The sequence below is a fragment of the Xenopus laevis genome, chromosome 4S, assembly GCF_017654675.1.
Source record: "Xenopus laevis strain J_2021 chromosome 4S, Xenopus_laevis_v10.1, whole genome shotgun sequence".
NCBI lineage: Eukaryota > Metazoa > Chordata > Amphibia > Anura > Pipidae > Xenopus > Xenopus laevis.
This window is the reverse complement of record NC_054378.1, coordinates 24,350,458-24,366,977: the sequence shown is the minus strand read 5'-3', so window position 1 is coordinate 24,366,977 and position 16,520 is coordinate 24,350,458. Positions and strand designations below refer to the sequence as shown.

At 36.5% G+C, this 16,520-nt stretch overlaps 1 protein-coding gene across 1 annotated transcript in view; it reads right to left on the bottom strand.

Moving 5' to 3' along the window:
* nfatc3.S (nuclear factor of activated T cells 3 S homeolog) overlaps positions 1 to 16,520 on the bottom strand; it is a gene marked incomplete at its 3' end in the record, with an annotated part of 60,646 nt that overhangs the window by 24,375 nt on the left and 19,751 nt on the right. The window contains 3 exon segments of the mRNA NM_001088748.1: positions 548 to 688; positions 9,372 to 9,544; positions 12,263 to 12,462. Of these exon segments, the coding sequence (NP_001082217.1) occupies positions 548 to 688; positions 9,372 to 9,544; positions 12,263 to 12,462 (514 nt within the window).

The following is a 16,520-nucleotide window of genomic DNA, read 5'->3' as shown; positions in this document are numbered from 1 at the left end:
AATTCTATAACTTTCCTCACACCATTCCACAGTGTTTTTTTTGCAAATTCAACAACTGGGAAGAACTCCTCAAACACTGAGGGGGAACTTGAGTTTGAAAATCTTAGCTAAAGTTAAAAAATAAAATTCCCTTCTACTCTACAGATAAAACTTTAATGGCATATTGGGCCATCTTAACACAAAGGAGAAACTTTCAACAGAATGTTTTCAAAATAAAATAACAAAAAAACTATAAAGGACATTATCCCATCCACTCCAATTCATTCCTATGGGACTTTTAGAAACATATTTATCAAATGGTGAACTCTAACGTTCATCCATTAATAAATACACTTCCAAAAATTCCAAAGGAATGAATAGAAAGTTGAGTGGAATTTTGTGGTAAACTCTAATCTCACATTTTGATAATTCTGTCCCTAAGTAACTGTAATTATTGAAAGATATTATCACAACATTTTCCACAAAATTATATATAATTTTACTTAACCCAGAACAATGTTATAATGTAAAACTGCCTATAAAATGTAATTGTTGGACATTGCCATACCTTGCCCTTTCTCAAGGAAGATCACCTTTGAATCTGGCATGAAATTGGATCCTGTGATCACCAACTCTAATCCTCCATTCACTGAGCAGCTGTTTACACTATATTTTTCCACTTGTGGCAACTCCTGGGCAGAACGTTGTGCTAGTTTTAAGACAAAAATGAAAATATGTATTTTTGTTAAAACCGAGTATATGTATATCTTACATTTTTTTATACAGTTAATCAGCAATTCATTTATTCATTTTTAAAGTGCAGAGATCCAAAAGGAGGGCTGCTTACACAACAGATGATGTCAATTCTGATCTACCATGACAGCAACCTTTGGTTGCACATCATACCTCCAACAAAAAATCCTATCCACAACCTGAATTTTTGTGGGAAACCTGAACCTGCTCCAGTGTTTTTTGATGGCGAAGGGAGGGTGTGCATATTTAAAATGTGTGTTGATCTTAATTATTGACATAATCGTATGGTATGCAATAAAATGTAAAATATGTAATGCATGCAACTTGAAGGACCTAGTGGCAAACAAGAAGCAAGGTGTTGTGCAATTCTCTGGACCTGGATTAGGGTCAAGGCTACTTGATGGAGAATAAAAACAATTAACCAAACAATTGTAGACTTCTGTGTAATTTTATATAGGTCTCTTGACCACTGTGCTATCTCCGTGGGTCTTAACCTAAGTCAAAAAAACCTTCCTAGTTTAATAGTATCAGAAATTCTAAATATTATGCACAACATAACCCCATCCATAAAGCAGCAACATATTAATCAATAAATAATGGCTAAAATGAATTAAAACCATACACAGAGGTGATCACTGCAACAATAATATCAAATGCATAAAAGCCACACAGTCAAGTGTGCAAATAAAGAGTGTGATGAAGGTATGAATGAAATGTACATATACTGTACATATAGAGAGTGTGTTTATTTACCAGAGGTCTGTTTTATGGGGAATTTGAAAAAGGAAGAAGCACTGCCCGCACAAAACATTTGTGTAACAATTTATGTTTTGGGGAGGAGCTGGAGTTTACAGATGACTAGCAAAAATCACATGCTCTACCTTAGAATATAACGTAAAAATACAAAAGAAAACAAAAAAACAAAGAGTAAGCAAAGCAATGGAACATAGGCATGCATTCATATCAACAGGCTGAGAGAGTCCGCACTAATGGCTTAGAGGAACAATGAAAACATAAAACTAGATAAATAGATAGGCTGTGCAAAATAAAAAATATAGTTATTAGCCAAAAATTTACTCTTTAAAGGCTATAGTGACCAGATGTCTTTCATAATAGCCAAAACACTCCTTACTGCTTTGCAGCTATTTATAAAGGTTGGATTTTAGTAGTTTGAGGTTTTTGAAACCACGACTAAACTCACATCCTCTGAAACCATGAATGTCATGGAATTATTTAAATGATCCAAATATAAATAGTATGGACGGAAAAAAAGCACTGAATGATGCGCTAAAAATACGAATACCACTAAAACCTCTAAAAATTTTAGTTTTTCTGATAATTGTGCTTGGAAAAGGAGCTATTGATTTAATTAAATTTATTTAAGTTAAGGGTCACATGTATACACACCATAAGTTTGTAAATAAATAACTAAGATACAAAGAGGTTGAAATGAAATGGGTATTTTTTAACTTAGAGTTTCAACCACCCACTTCAAAGCAAAATAGTTCAGTATGATACATGTGGAAAGTATCAAACAATTTAAAACATAACCTTTACTGACAATGTGCTAAAATGAGGAACGCTCATAAGCCACACATTCACTGTAATGACCAACTGTCTGCAGTGCTGGACACATGTCCATAAAAAAAAGAAAAGAAGTTAAAAAGAAGCATATGGTGGAACGGTGGTGCCAAATTCAAGATTAGTTACACCTCTCCATAAATAAATTCTGGAAGTTCCTCAGTATCGTGCCACCCATTCCCACCCATTCCATGAGTGCCTTACGTTAGCAAAAAACCTGCCTATCTACATTGGTCATTGCGTTTCACCGACTATCTCGGCTTCTTCAGGGGCATAGTCGGTGAAATGGGTTGGGCGGCATAGGTGGGTTATCTAGCTCCCACCCTGTCCCTATGTAGATAGGCAGATTTTTTGCTAATGTGTGGCACTCATGGAAGGGTGGGGATGGGTAGCACGATACTGAGGCACTTCCAGAATTTACTTATGGAGAGGTGTAACTAATCTTGAATTTGGCACCACCGTTCCACCATATGCTTCTTTTTAACTTCTTTTCTTTTTTTATGGACATGTGTCCAGCACTGCAGACAGTTGGTCATTGCAGTGAATGTGTGGCTTATGAGCGTTCCTCATTTTAGCACATTGTCAGTAAAGGTTATGTTTTAAATTGTTTGATACTTTCCACATGTATCACACTGAACTATTTTGCTTTGAAGTGGGTGATTGAAACTCAAAGTTAAAAAATAAATAGTTAACTAATAAGAGGGCTGCAAAGTAGGAAGTAGTGTTCTGGCTATTTCGCTAGACATCTGGTCACTCCAGCCTTGATAGATGACATTTTTGGCTAACTAACTATTTTGAAACCTTTTATTCTGCCAATTTTTACAGTGGACGATTCCTTTAAAAGCCACAGTATATTGCTGATTTGGCTAAACTGTCACTATAAATGGTACAAGAGATACACATGTATTGATTTTGCTCTATTTAAAACAAATCTTCCCTTTTCAGCGACCAGACATCAACAGTGTGCCCAAATTTAATTTGAATGAAATGGCTCTGTACCCAGACCATGGCAACATGTTTATATTGCTCAATTATAATTTACAATTATAATTTAGCCAATAATGTATTCTACCCTGCTTTGAAGGTGTAAGCTTGTATTACAGTGACATATTACTGAAACCCCGGTGTCATACTGTATGTTGGTAAGGTTACTGTGACTGTTTTTTTTTATCTCTGGGGAATATCATGAAATTCGGCAGTCCTTGTGTAATATAAATAGCTGCTGTACCATGAAATAATGTCATTACTGGAGAGTTAAGAAATTACACATTACTTTAAAAGTGGTTGTGGCTAAAATATGTGGGTGTGGTTACAAATTATCATGGGGTGTACACCGTTCAACTTTGTTTTTTGTTTTTTTTACAAGAATTAAGCACTGGAAAGGATTCAAATCTCAAACATTGAGGGTATGCTTGAGTTTTAAAATATTAGCTCAAGTTAAAAAAATAGACTTCCCTTCCCCTCTATAGATGAAACTTTAAGGGCATATAGCATACCTCCCCCGTTTTGAGCGGGACAGACCCTCTTTTGACAGCTCAACCCCCTGTCAAGGATTTGTACTGATAAGTCCCGGGTTTCTCTTTGTATCTGTTTCTGGCTGTTCAGTGCAGCAGGTCAAAGTTTCTAACTTAATTGCTTCTAGGCAGACACCCCAGAATAGATAGTTGACATTCTTTTGTGACAGTTTGATAAGATAAGAATTTAAGACTTGTAGCTTAAAGGGCAATTCACCTTCATTTGCAAAACTGTAATAACATATAAAAACCACAGAAATGTGTTCAAACTTTCATAACCTGCCAAATTATGTAAAATGAACATGGTAATTAGGGTGTGGGGCCACAAAAATGTCAGTGCGCTACACACCAAATCTTTTTATCCCTCTTTCTGTTTCCTAAATGTTGGGAGGTATGCATATAGGCTAAATTCACCAGTGACAACAGTCACTGTCAGTTTCTGGGGAACTACTTAGCTCCCTCTGTACTGTGACAGTTATTGCCAGCAATGCAGTAATACTGCAATTATATTCAATGTATACACAATACATTGCATCTATCATATCGCTTAAAGATGACTGTGCTCTAAGCAGTTTTAGATGAAATGGGAAAAACAAAGTGAATGTTGTATTAGTGTGTTTCATTGAGTTTTGGGTGTTATTTACTGAAGTTTGATTTTTTTCTGGTCGGACTTTTAAAGGGGAAAACACCATTTGTCAGGAGGAAAAAAAAAACCTCGACTTTTTCATTATTTATTAAAGCCCTATGGTGTTAAAAGTCTGAATAAACAGGAACCATCTCAAACCTGCCAAAGTCATGTAGAGGTCAATGGCAGATGTCCAGTTTACAATTGGAAGATATTCTGACCGGCGCTGGGTTTTGTACAATAATTCAAACATTTCATGTTTTTCAGCGATGATCCAAAAAATGTGTACAATTCAGATTCTTTTACGATTTTATCGAGTCTTTGCCTACACCAGATTTTTTTGGTTAAAATTTATTGATAAATACGATTAAAAAGCCAGCAGGAATTTGGTTGGAGTAGTTTTAACAATACAGTGAGAAATTTTTGGATAACTGCCAGTTGATACAGAGGAAGGGGGGACCCTTTCTGAAGGTTCTCTACTTTACATCAGAGGTGGAAAAATTCCTTGCTGACTCCAAGACAGCAATCGGGACAGTCCCTATATCAACTTTGTACTAAATGCTATTTTCAATAACCCTGTATTTTCTCACTTGATAAAAAGCCATTCATACCCTTCTCTGAGCTATCTAATATATTTATGTGTACACGACAGAATCTGCAACAAGGAGCGGATACACCTGCCAAAAATTACAATAACCCCAATGTTTTGGCACAACAGCCTTTGTCAAGGGGATTCAAGGAGAATCCCCTTGACAAAGGCTGTTGTGCCAAAACGTTGGGGGTTATTCTCATTTTTGACACGGCTTTCTTTCTGCCGTGTACACACCATTGGGTGGTATATATATCATTGTTATATATGCTGGACTGTTTTTATAAACATTGTTGTAATTGCCACAAAGATTTTTTGTGATACCACCTGAATCCTATACCAAAGTTTTTTTTTTTCCTACAATACATTAAACTTGTATCTTTTTATTTTCAACATACTGTATAATCAGTTCCTAATTTTCTAATATTTTTTCTTCCTGATTTCATTTAACAACACTTGTTTTAGTGTTTTTATTCATTAAACACAGCTTCTGTCCCCTCTGACTTGTGGTTTTTAAATAGCGATACAAATGAGAATTCCTTGACAAAGGCTATAGTGCCGAAACATTGGGTATTCTCACCTCTGGCAAGTGTATCCGTCTCTTGTGGTGGTCTCTTTTTTGCCTTGAAACATATAACTAGGTGGTATGTATACATCTGCTTATACTGTTGTATATAGATTGCACTGATCAGCTATCAATGTTTTTGATGTACCGTATATATACCCGAGTATAAGCCGAGTTTTTCAGCATCCAAAATGTGCTGAAAAAGTCTACCTCGGCTTATACTCGGGTCAGCGGTACCCGACCCGCGTAGCTGAGATTGCAGTCACTTTTAATCATTCCTATACCAACAGTTCACTTGGGGAGAGACTGCAATATCCCACAATGCCCTCAGTTGGTTATATGAAAGATTAACAGTGACTGCAATATCACACAGCGCCATCTGTTGGTTGTATGAAAGAATAACAGGGACTGCAATATCACACAGCGCCATCTGTTGGTTGTATGAAAGAATAACAGTGCGCCCTCTGTTGGTTATATGAAGGATTAACAGTGACTGCAATATCACACAGCGCCATCTGTTGGTTGTATGAAAGAATAACAGTGACTGCAATATCACACAGCGCCATCTGCTGGTTGTATGAAAGAATAACAGGGACTGCAATATCACACAGCGCCATCTGTTGGTTGTATGAAAGAATAACAGTGCGCCCTCTGTTGGTTATATGAGAGATTAACAGTGACTGCAATATCACACAGCGCCCTCTGTTGGTTATATTAAAGAATAACAGGGACTGCAATATCACACAGCACCCTCTGTTGGTTATATGAAAGAATAACAGTGCGCCCTCTGTTGGTTATATGAAAGAATAACAGTGACTGCAGTATCACACAGCACCCTCTGTTGGTTTTATGATAGAATAACAGTGACTGCAATATCACACAGCGCCATCTGTTGGTTATATGGAAGAATAACAGTGACTGCAATATCACACAGTGCCCTCTGTTGGTTATATGAAAGATTAACAGTGACTGCAATATCACACAGCGCCCTCTGTTGGTTATATGAAAGAATAACAGTGACTGCAATATCACACAGCGCCCTCTGTTGGTTATACGAAAGATTAACAGTGATGGCAATATCAAACAGCACCCTCTGCACATGGTAGTGGGACAGTGGGACAATGCACACAGTAATCCGTTTGGCAATTCTCTGTCACCATCAGCTTTGCAAAGAAGTCCGGTTGATCGCTGGGGGGGTCGCTTTGGCAGAATGTGCGCTGCTGGGAGACAGGGCTGTAGTTGTGTCTAGGCTTATACTAGAGTCAATAAGTTTTCCCAGTTTTCGTAGGTAAAATTAGGTACCTCGGCTTATACTCGGGTCGGCTTATACTCGAGTATATACGGTATGTTTTATTATTGAAAATATAAAGAAATTTTTTTTATACCACCTTTTGTTTGCATCATTTTGCGAGTGTGCATGCCCAATATATATTGTAGTTTTTAAATGCTTTGCTCTTCTTTCTTATTACTTCTAAATTAAGCCACATAGGGTGGATGCTTTTACATTAACTTCTTCAGGAAATAAATATATTCAAATTTACATTTGTTACATACAACAAAACAATTAATTCTGGTATGGTACCAATGGACTGGAGAAGTGATGTAATTCCAATATGTAAAAATGTATTATGATCTCAACCGGCCTGTAAATCTAGCACCTATTTTGAGAAAGTTATAGAAGTTATATTAAGTTAGAAGATCACATTCAAGATTTTGTTCTGGAGAATCAGTAGTAATTGACTTTACAAAGGAAAGATTATATCAGACAAATTTTATAGCTTTTCATGATGAGGTAAATAGAAACTTGGACAGTAGTGTTGCAGTCGATGTGGTTTACTTGAGATTTTCCAAAGCTTTTAATACTGTGGTATTTGTAATGCTGTTTTATGTGGATAGAAAACTCTGTGCTTGGAGAACAGTTCTTAGTGTGTTGCAGCATTAGTCTGCATTTGGCCCACTTTTATTTGATATGTTCAACACAAAACATTCAGGTAATTTAAATAATTCAAGGTGTGGCAAATGCGTTTTGGATTACAAAATATATGCACGTACAGTATATACCTTAAATGAGATTAAATTAGACATTTCCTTGATGGAAAAGTGCCTGGGGGTAATAGTGGATTATCAACCTGCATGTAGCAGGCATTTCCAGTTAGCAGCAAAAACAGCCAGCAAAGTATTATCCAGTATTTAAAAAGATATGCTTTTATTGAATAGGTATTATTCCCTCTTTACTAAGCACTGGAAAGGCCGCAACTAATATATGCAGCAGTTTGGTTTAGTATAAAAATTATTTGTATGAAATAGAGAAAGTTCAAAGAAGAGCAAATGGAAAATCTCAGTTATGAGGAAAGGCTGGCTAAAGCTGGCCATACAGGCCATCAACAAGCTGATTTACAATAAAGAGACATACAGAGAGATAACTTTATACTAACGGTTCATACCATTTTAATTGAAACTTTGGGTTTTTTTTAATATTGTCTCTTGAAGCGATCTCTTTGTGTTTTTGCTGGGAAATCTGACCTACACTATACAAGGTAGACAAGGTAAACTTTGAGACCACAGTCCCAGTAGCCCTGATTTCTCCTCCTTTGTGGGGTCCCTAGATAGCAAAAATAAAGACAGTTTTAACGGGACTTCTCCACTGTCATTATTTCCTGTTCATACAGGAAATTTGGCAAATATTCACTTTTAATTCATTTACTGCACATTTTTTAACCCTTCATAATCCTGAGTTTTAGTATAGTCGTGGGAATCAATTAACATTGATTTAAAAACCTGCAATGAATTCTTCACTTGATTATTGATTAATTCAGCATTCAGCCAAGTTAATACTGAGTCACTTAAGATCAGAAGAGAGAAAGTCTCGATATTTAATTAATTTATGCACTAGCACTTTGATAGCAATTTATGTTTTTTATTTACCAAGCACTTTTTATGGAAGCAATCTCTCGACTTGAAAAATATATTACCGTTTGTTATTAACACCTGGTATAATCCTTCAGTGCCTTTGCTTTCAAGAAGTGATATTTAGATCCTTAGAGTTAAGTAATTATTTTTTTTTTTAAATACCGTGGGATTAATAAACGGTATATCCCTTAGATATACCATACTTATATAAAGGGACCATAAAAAATTCTATAATGCCTTCCCTGTGGGTCCTACCAGTGAATAAAGGCCATCCATATTAGAAGAAGAGAAGAAGGAGATTTGAGGGAAAATGTTTTGTTTTTTTGTTTTTTACAGTTAGCATTTAAAGTTGTGGAACTCTCTCCTCAAGGCTGTTGTATTGGCACAAATATTAAATAGTTTCAAGAAAGGTTTGGTTGTTATTTTGGAAAGTAAGAAAATACAATGCAATTTAAAAAGTATTCTTGTACAAAGTTGATCCAGTGACTGGTCCAATTGCCCTGTTGGGAGTCAAGAAGGATTTTTCCCCTTTTAGGCAAGTTGGAGACGCTTCAGATGAGGGGGTGCCTTTCTCTAAATCAGCAGGTTTCATTTAGGCAAAATGGTTGATGGATACACTGGGGGTGCCTAACAAACTGGTACTCCCCTATAGCCTTTCCTGGTCATTGAAAGACACTTCTAATCCTGATTGTAACTTCAATAGTGGAGTATTTTTTTTCTGTATGGTATGGCCTGGACGTTGACGATAAGCCTGTAATGTCATAGTAAATCTAAAAAAACCCTACTGAACAGAGTACTTGAAAGAATTAATAGTTTGACTAGTCACTGTTGAGAGTTTCCAGTATTCATACTTACAACATTCAATGGGAATAGAAGCTGTTTGCAGTGACAGAACCTTCCCACTGGTTTGGGGTATGTGTGCTCTGAACACCAGGCGAACACGTGTATTCTTTCTACCAATGTCAGTCTCACCCTTCCTCAGTTCAATGTCTGAATTCCGCAGTTTCAATATACCAGCACAATCAATGCTGTAATACAAGGGAAAGAAAACTCTGATATTATTAACAAGAGAGTTAGCAAACATTACTTTATTGATACGGTATGGGACCGGTTATACAGAATGCTTGGGACCTGGGGTTTTCTGGATAACGGATCCCTGTCATTTGGATCTTCATACATATAAGTCTACTAGAAAATCATGTAAACATGAAGTAAACCCAATAGACTGGTTTTGCTTCCAATAAGGATTAATTATATTGTAGCTTGGATCAAGTACAAGGTGCTGCTTTATTATTACAGAGAAAAATCATTTTAAAAGATTTGGATTATTTGATTATAATAGAGTCTATGGGAGGTAGCCTTTCCATAATTCGGAACTTTTTGGATAATGTGAATAACGGATCCCATACTTCTATGAAGATCTGGTTTTACTGCATTTTCAACATTTTGTGCAATTTAATTTTTATGGTGATGACGCCCAGAACAATCAGCAATTAGAGTTAAACAATTAGAAAACTAAATCAACTATCTTGATTGGTTCTTATGAGCAACATCACCGGTAATATTTCACTCCATTTTTTACACAGCATGATAAATAGAGACCCTGGTGTCATTTGCAAACATAAGTGTTACTAAGAAGAAGATATATGAATAACAATGCTTTGTTTTATTTGTAATTTAGTTAGTTGTCTTTCTGCACAAGTTTTTATATGAAGAAACTCAGTTTGTCCACATTATTGTCTGGGTACTCACGGATATCCCAGAAAGCAGTAACATACTGACCTGGCCATAACTTGCTACTATTTATTAGGGTTAACTTTGTTAGTATAATGCAGAAATATCTTCCTTCCAAACACTTGTTGATTTCAGATGGTTTACCAGAAATAAAAAACCCTTTTCAATTGCTTTCCCTTTTTAATTTTTTTTTTTTACCATTTTCCCGAAAATTTCTGGTGTTTCAGTCTGGCATCTCAGTAAATCAGGTGCAGAGTCTGAACTGTTATAATTTGATATATTAATTGCATTCATTGATATTCATTGATTTTTTTCTTTGGAATATTAGCAATTATTGTATCAATTATAACAGCTACAAGTACCCAGTATGCCTTGCCCAGCTCACTTTTTGATCTATTGCTGATGTTGCCTACTTTGTGAGTTTCTTTGAAGATATACAAGTCTTTTGTGGTGTTTGGCACCACTACTTGTACTATGTACTGTAGCATAGCTGTTGCAACACAGGGCCACTGCAGGCAGCCTATCTCCTTTTAGGACTTCCTATAGCATTGTTTTGACGTTTGTATGGATCATTGGCGCAACTTTGCAGTACTGAGTTCCATCAAGAAAAACAGGGTATTCTGAGCCACAACTAAACCCCACCCAAGAAATCAAGGGCTACCTATGAATTACGGTCGAGGCCACCCTGTATAAAGGAAAAACACCTAGGCCTCTCTCTGGCCACACACTTTTATAAGTGCTTTATAGCTTAATTATAATTATCTTCAAAGTACAGTCTTGTTACAACAATGGAAAAGCAAATAGGGCTCTATGTGACATTGCAATGCAATATTTCAGATTTACCTGGATAAGAGGTTTGCAGATAACATATTCAAACATATACCAAAGCACTGCTTTTTTAGTCAACGACGGTGCCAAACTAGAAATTTTGTATGTTTTGTTTCAGCCTGTCTATTACTATTCCAGATAGAAACACCATGGTCCCCTTGGCTAATTCAGCAGCTTCTCACTCTTTAAAGGAGACATATAGGATAAATGAAAAAAACCCTAATTTTGTAGGCAATTATAAGTAATATATGGTGTTGCTTTAACATGGTGCTAAAAATTCATATTATCTTTAAAAATAGCCCCTTTATTGGAGCTCCCTATAGATGTTCACTGGTCCCTGTCTTCAAATGAGGGGTGGGTGTGTCCTAATGGTCCCTGCCAGAAGCACAGTAGGAGGGGGACAGCCAATCACAGCCCAGCAGTATATATATATATATATATTTATATACACAGTTGTAGAATGGTATGCAAGTTAATAGTACCTCCTGTGCTCCTGCCCAGCAGCCCAGGCACTACTAAATCAGTATACTCTCAAGGAAGGAGGAAGCAGAGGCACAGAACTTCGCTGCAATTTCCTTTATTAGGAGTGTATCAAATGCCCTTTGTCAAGTGTACCCAAGTGTACCTGTGCCTGAAACATGTAGTTTTGATACACTCCTAATAAAGGAAATTGCAGCGAAGTTCTGAGCCTCTGCTTCCTCCATCCTTGAGAATATGCAGTCACGCAAGCACAGACAGGCTTCAGTTCCCTACCAGGTCCTGCTAGCTGCTGATTGGCTCCTGCCCTATAGGAACCAAGCGACTCCCCTGCACGACCTGGGAATTCAGGGAGCAGGAAGTGGAAGAGAAGGGAGGGATTATTAGGGTTTTTGCAGAAATATTCAATAAATCAGTCTGAAACACTACAATTCTTCTATATCTAAATGAGTATAATGCACTGGTACATTCTTATTTTTTTACACAAAATGTCTCCTTTAAAATTTTTAATATTCATAACTTTCTCTAGACAAGAAGGCCTCCTAAGTGCAAGAAGGCTGCAGTGTCAGAAACTGCATTACATTGAACTGTAAAACATCTGGGTACAAATGTGGGTCTCTCACAAAAAAATGCTCAATTACATTATAATTAATACACATCACTAACAAATTCATTTATGATCTACAACAAAAACATTGCAAACATACCTGGCAGTCATATTGTTTTCTGGAAGCAGTGGGATTTCCAAAACTTTGGTGTTGGTTATTACAATCTCTTGACTGGCAGTGACTACAGTTTTGCCGGTGATTCGATGTATCTGGTAAAAGGCATGAGGCTTTACATATCGTTCATCGGCTGTTCCAATAAAAATCTGTACGTTTACTGGCTTCTCTGTATAACCAATTAGCTATAAAAAAAAAATTAAAAAAAAGAAAGTTGAAAAACATATAGAAAATATACACAACAGCTGAGTATTTTGAATCTCATCCTTGTACAGTGGGTTCTTAAAGTCAGTATCAATAGCTGAACAATTCCAATCAAATGTCAATTAATATTATATTCAAATAAGCACACAATATCAGTCCATGGACAGCTTGTTTATGCATTACTTTTATAAAGTGTACTTGAGTTAGGGTTACAAGGTACCTTGAATCGCTCAAGCAGTGAACCTCCTTGAGCCTTAGGCCAGGAATTCAATAAACAGCACCAACCTAATTTTACATATTTCTATAAAATACAATGAAATATAAATAAATATAAAAATAAAATAGGAATGTGTATTTATTGTTGGGTCTGAGCCACTACATATATTAATGAGATTAATGCTTACACTTGTATAGCTGATTAGGGCTAGAACTATTAATTTATTCACAATTCCCCCCTCACCAAAAAAAAAGTTTGAGTGCATTGTCCTATGTGATTTCAAATTTTCTCCTCAATTTTTATATTTATGAGCAATTTCAAATGGCATAATCCTGAGAGGCACTAAAGACTTATTGCCCAAGGCAAAGAAAAGGGGGAAAGTAAGGGTGTTCAGTTCAGTCTGGTATTTTAGGTTTCTTTAATACAGTACCTTAATATTTGATCCTAATATAGCAGTATGGTTGGGACCTTCTAGGGCAATAATTACCCATTAATAAATTGTATTTATACATTTTTGCTTTTAGACCATGGTATTTGCAGAAATTTTTATATAACTAGTTATTTTTCTTCAGCACAGGATTTCAATAAGGTCAGTGCTCTAAATATCAATGAACACATCACTGGCAATATCAGATCTTATCAATTTATTAAAAATATTCTCCCTTGCACCTTCCATTTACTGTACAGTTATCTCCTTCCTACAGAATGACTACATTGTTAAGTATGTTGATTACTGTGTTTTTTACTTTACTCAAAGCTCCCTAGTCTATCCCCCAATCTGTTTATCTGTGTGAACCATTAAAATTGCAAAATAAAAAATGTTTCTAGTATAGTTAGTTATCCAAAAATGTAATTTATAAAGGCTGGAGTGACTGGAAGCAAGCAGTTATGACCCATGTGCCCCCCCCCCCCATGGTAACCATTCAGTGGAAACCAAGTGAGCGGCAAATCAGGAAGTAATGTTCTGGCTATTATGTTAGACATCCGGTCACTTCGGCCTTTACAGATTAGATTTTTGGCCAACAAACTATATTATAATTTTTTTTTTATTTTGCACAGCCTATTTACCCAGTTTTTATTTTTATTTTATTTTTTTCATTTCCTTTAAGTAATCATTAAAACCCTTCAGCAAGACAAGACTAGCATTTCATTTACCTACCTTATTCTGGTACCTAAACAATAGTAATGCTTTCTGTGTAGTGACATTTTTGGGACTGCTGCAGCCCCCTTCCATGCTTAAACTTTAGTGTTGGATTGGGTCAAAGGGGGACACAACGCTATTGTGCTGGGTACACTAGCAGAGACAAATTTTTAGTTTAAAAACCTGAAATTTGGCTCTCACAGTTACAGAAGGTGTTTTTTTTTGCTGCCCCTGGTAATTAGCCACTCGCCGACACCTGAGACAAGGTTCTCACCTTGTCACCTTTGTTTCTGTTCCAGTTCAATACTAGGTATATCCAAATAGACACTAGCATCCTTCAAATATACAGCCATGGTCTACAGCTGGGCACGCCATTGTTGTAGTTGTATACAGTCCTCTTGTATAGGTCATGTGATTTTATATATTATATATTAAAAGACACAACACAAAAAAATTGTTGACATCAAAGGCTACAAAATGCTTTACCAACAGCATGGAATGTACAAGTGTCATGATACAGGCCTGTAATAGTTAATAAAATAGGCCAAGGTATTGTGAGAAATATTTCTGCCAACATCTAAATCAAGACACATAACAGGCCTCTTTTCACTATGGTCAGAGGGGTCAGAGCTGTAATGCCCTCCTCCATACCCTGGCTGATAAGAGCCATTCCATGGGGAGGGGGAAGCCCAAGGAGTGAGAACTTAAAGTTCCCAGCAAGTCCCTCAAAGGTGAAGTAAAGGTTACAGAACCCATACCCATTGTACCAACAGTATAAAAAACTGATGATGGGTTCAAGGCAATTTCAGATTTCAAACGAGTCCAAACATGACTAGATTTGGTACTCTGTGTATTAGATGTGAATATCTGGGCAGGTGCAGGTCACACAGTATTGATGTTCAGTATCTATTGAATCCCTGAGAGAATTAATGACCAATGAATATAATATCATCTCTCTCCTATGTTCCAATGGAGAGTTATGGTCATTATATTCTTGGTCCAGTTCCTACTCACAAGAGGTCATAAAAACTCAATCTGTGTCCTGCTAGGCCACGCCCCCTTACATTCCTGAGGGAGGGGGAGTGTGCAGTTACCTGATGCCCTGAAATCACTAATAAATAGTCAGCTCTTCTGACTAAACTTTGGATTTACTTTGGAGGACCAATTGCGATTGGAAGTTATCCCGTTTGTTTCCCCTTGCCTCCAGGACCAGGAATTCTATATCTTTGGAGTTAAGTATAGGTTTTCCATGTTTTCCCTTTTATTTTACAACTGTTTGTAATTGTATTATTGAATGTATGTCTCTTTTTGTAACATCTTTTTGTATATTGCACTGTTATACCTTTTATAATATTAAAGAGAATTTAATAAGATTGTCTTTGATGCTCTAAACGAACCTACCCTGAAAGAGTGTAACTGTGAGCCTTAACCCTCTGCATGCTGAAGTACTGGTTGAATCAGTAGGAACTAACTGACTATAGTGAGAGAGTGTTTAATGAATTGGTGTATTGTGAATTATTACCTGTTAGAGAGAACGGGGAAATAGTCACATTAGGTTTCTATCGCATGTGATTGATAGATAGTGGCAGCGAATGAGTTTTGTGGGTGTTGGTTGGTGTTTGGGGTGCTTTTGCATTAGTCTAACCTGTGTGCACGGTGGGTGAGAGACTGAGTGAGAGAGAGTGAGAGAGAGTGAGTGACCCCTGATAACCACACCTAAAGCCACGTGCGGTTGGAAGTACCGTGTCTGTGACAACAAGTATTAACAATGTTATATGCTTGCAGAAGATAATTACATTCCTCAAGCCTGCCCCACAGAAGTTCAGAGTAAGGCAGTTGAATAATCTCTTAGATTTCCCTTAAAATTTAGAATGAATTAAAGGGTGCACTGTATTCTATGTTAGGTTTATGGAGTTTAGCCCCAAGTGGGCTCTCTTATTCTTACTCTTTTTCTTTTCTCATTCTTAAAATTTCATTAATATGTTTGTTTTAGTTTTTTTTAGTCTATGTTTTTGTTTTGATGAAAAAACAAACACACACAGCCACAATATATACAGTCATATGAAAAATTTTGGAAACCCCTCTCAGCCTGCATAATAATTTACTCCACTTTCAACAACAAAAAAACAGTGGTATGTCTTTCATTTCCCAGGAACATCTGAGTACTGGGGTGTTTTCTGAACAAAGATTTTTAGTAAAGCAGTATTCAGTTGTATTAGTATTCAGTTGTATGAGATTATATCAAACGAGAAAAACTGGCTGTGAATAAATTTGGGTACCCTTGTAATTTTGCTAATTTGAATGCATGCAACTGCTCAATACTGATTACTGACAAAACCAAATTGGGTAGGATTAGATCATGAAGCCTTGAACTTCATGTAGGTGTGAAAAGTTATTTAAGGTGGCCAATTGCAAGTTGTGCATCTGTTTGACTCTCCTCTAAAGAGTGACAGCATGGGATCCTCCAAGCAACTCTCAAAAGATCTGAAAACAAAGATTGTTCAGTATCATGGTTAAGGGGAAGGCTACAAAAAGCTATCTCAGAGGTTTAAACTGTCAGTTTCAACTGTAAGGAATGTATTCGGGAACAGTTGCTTTAAAACCTATGTCTGCCAGGCCAAGAAAAAAACAGGAGCATCATATGCAGAGGATTGTGAGAATGGTTACAGACAACCCAACGA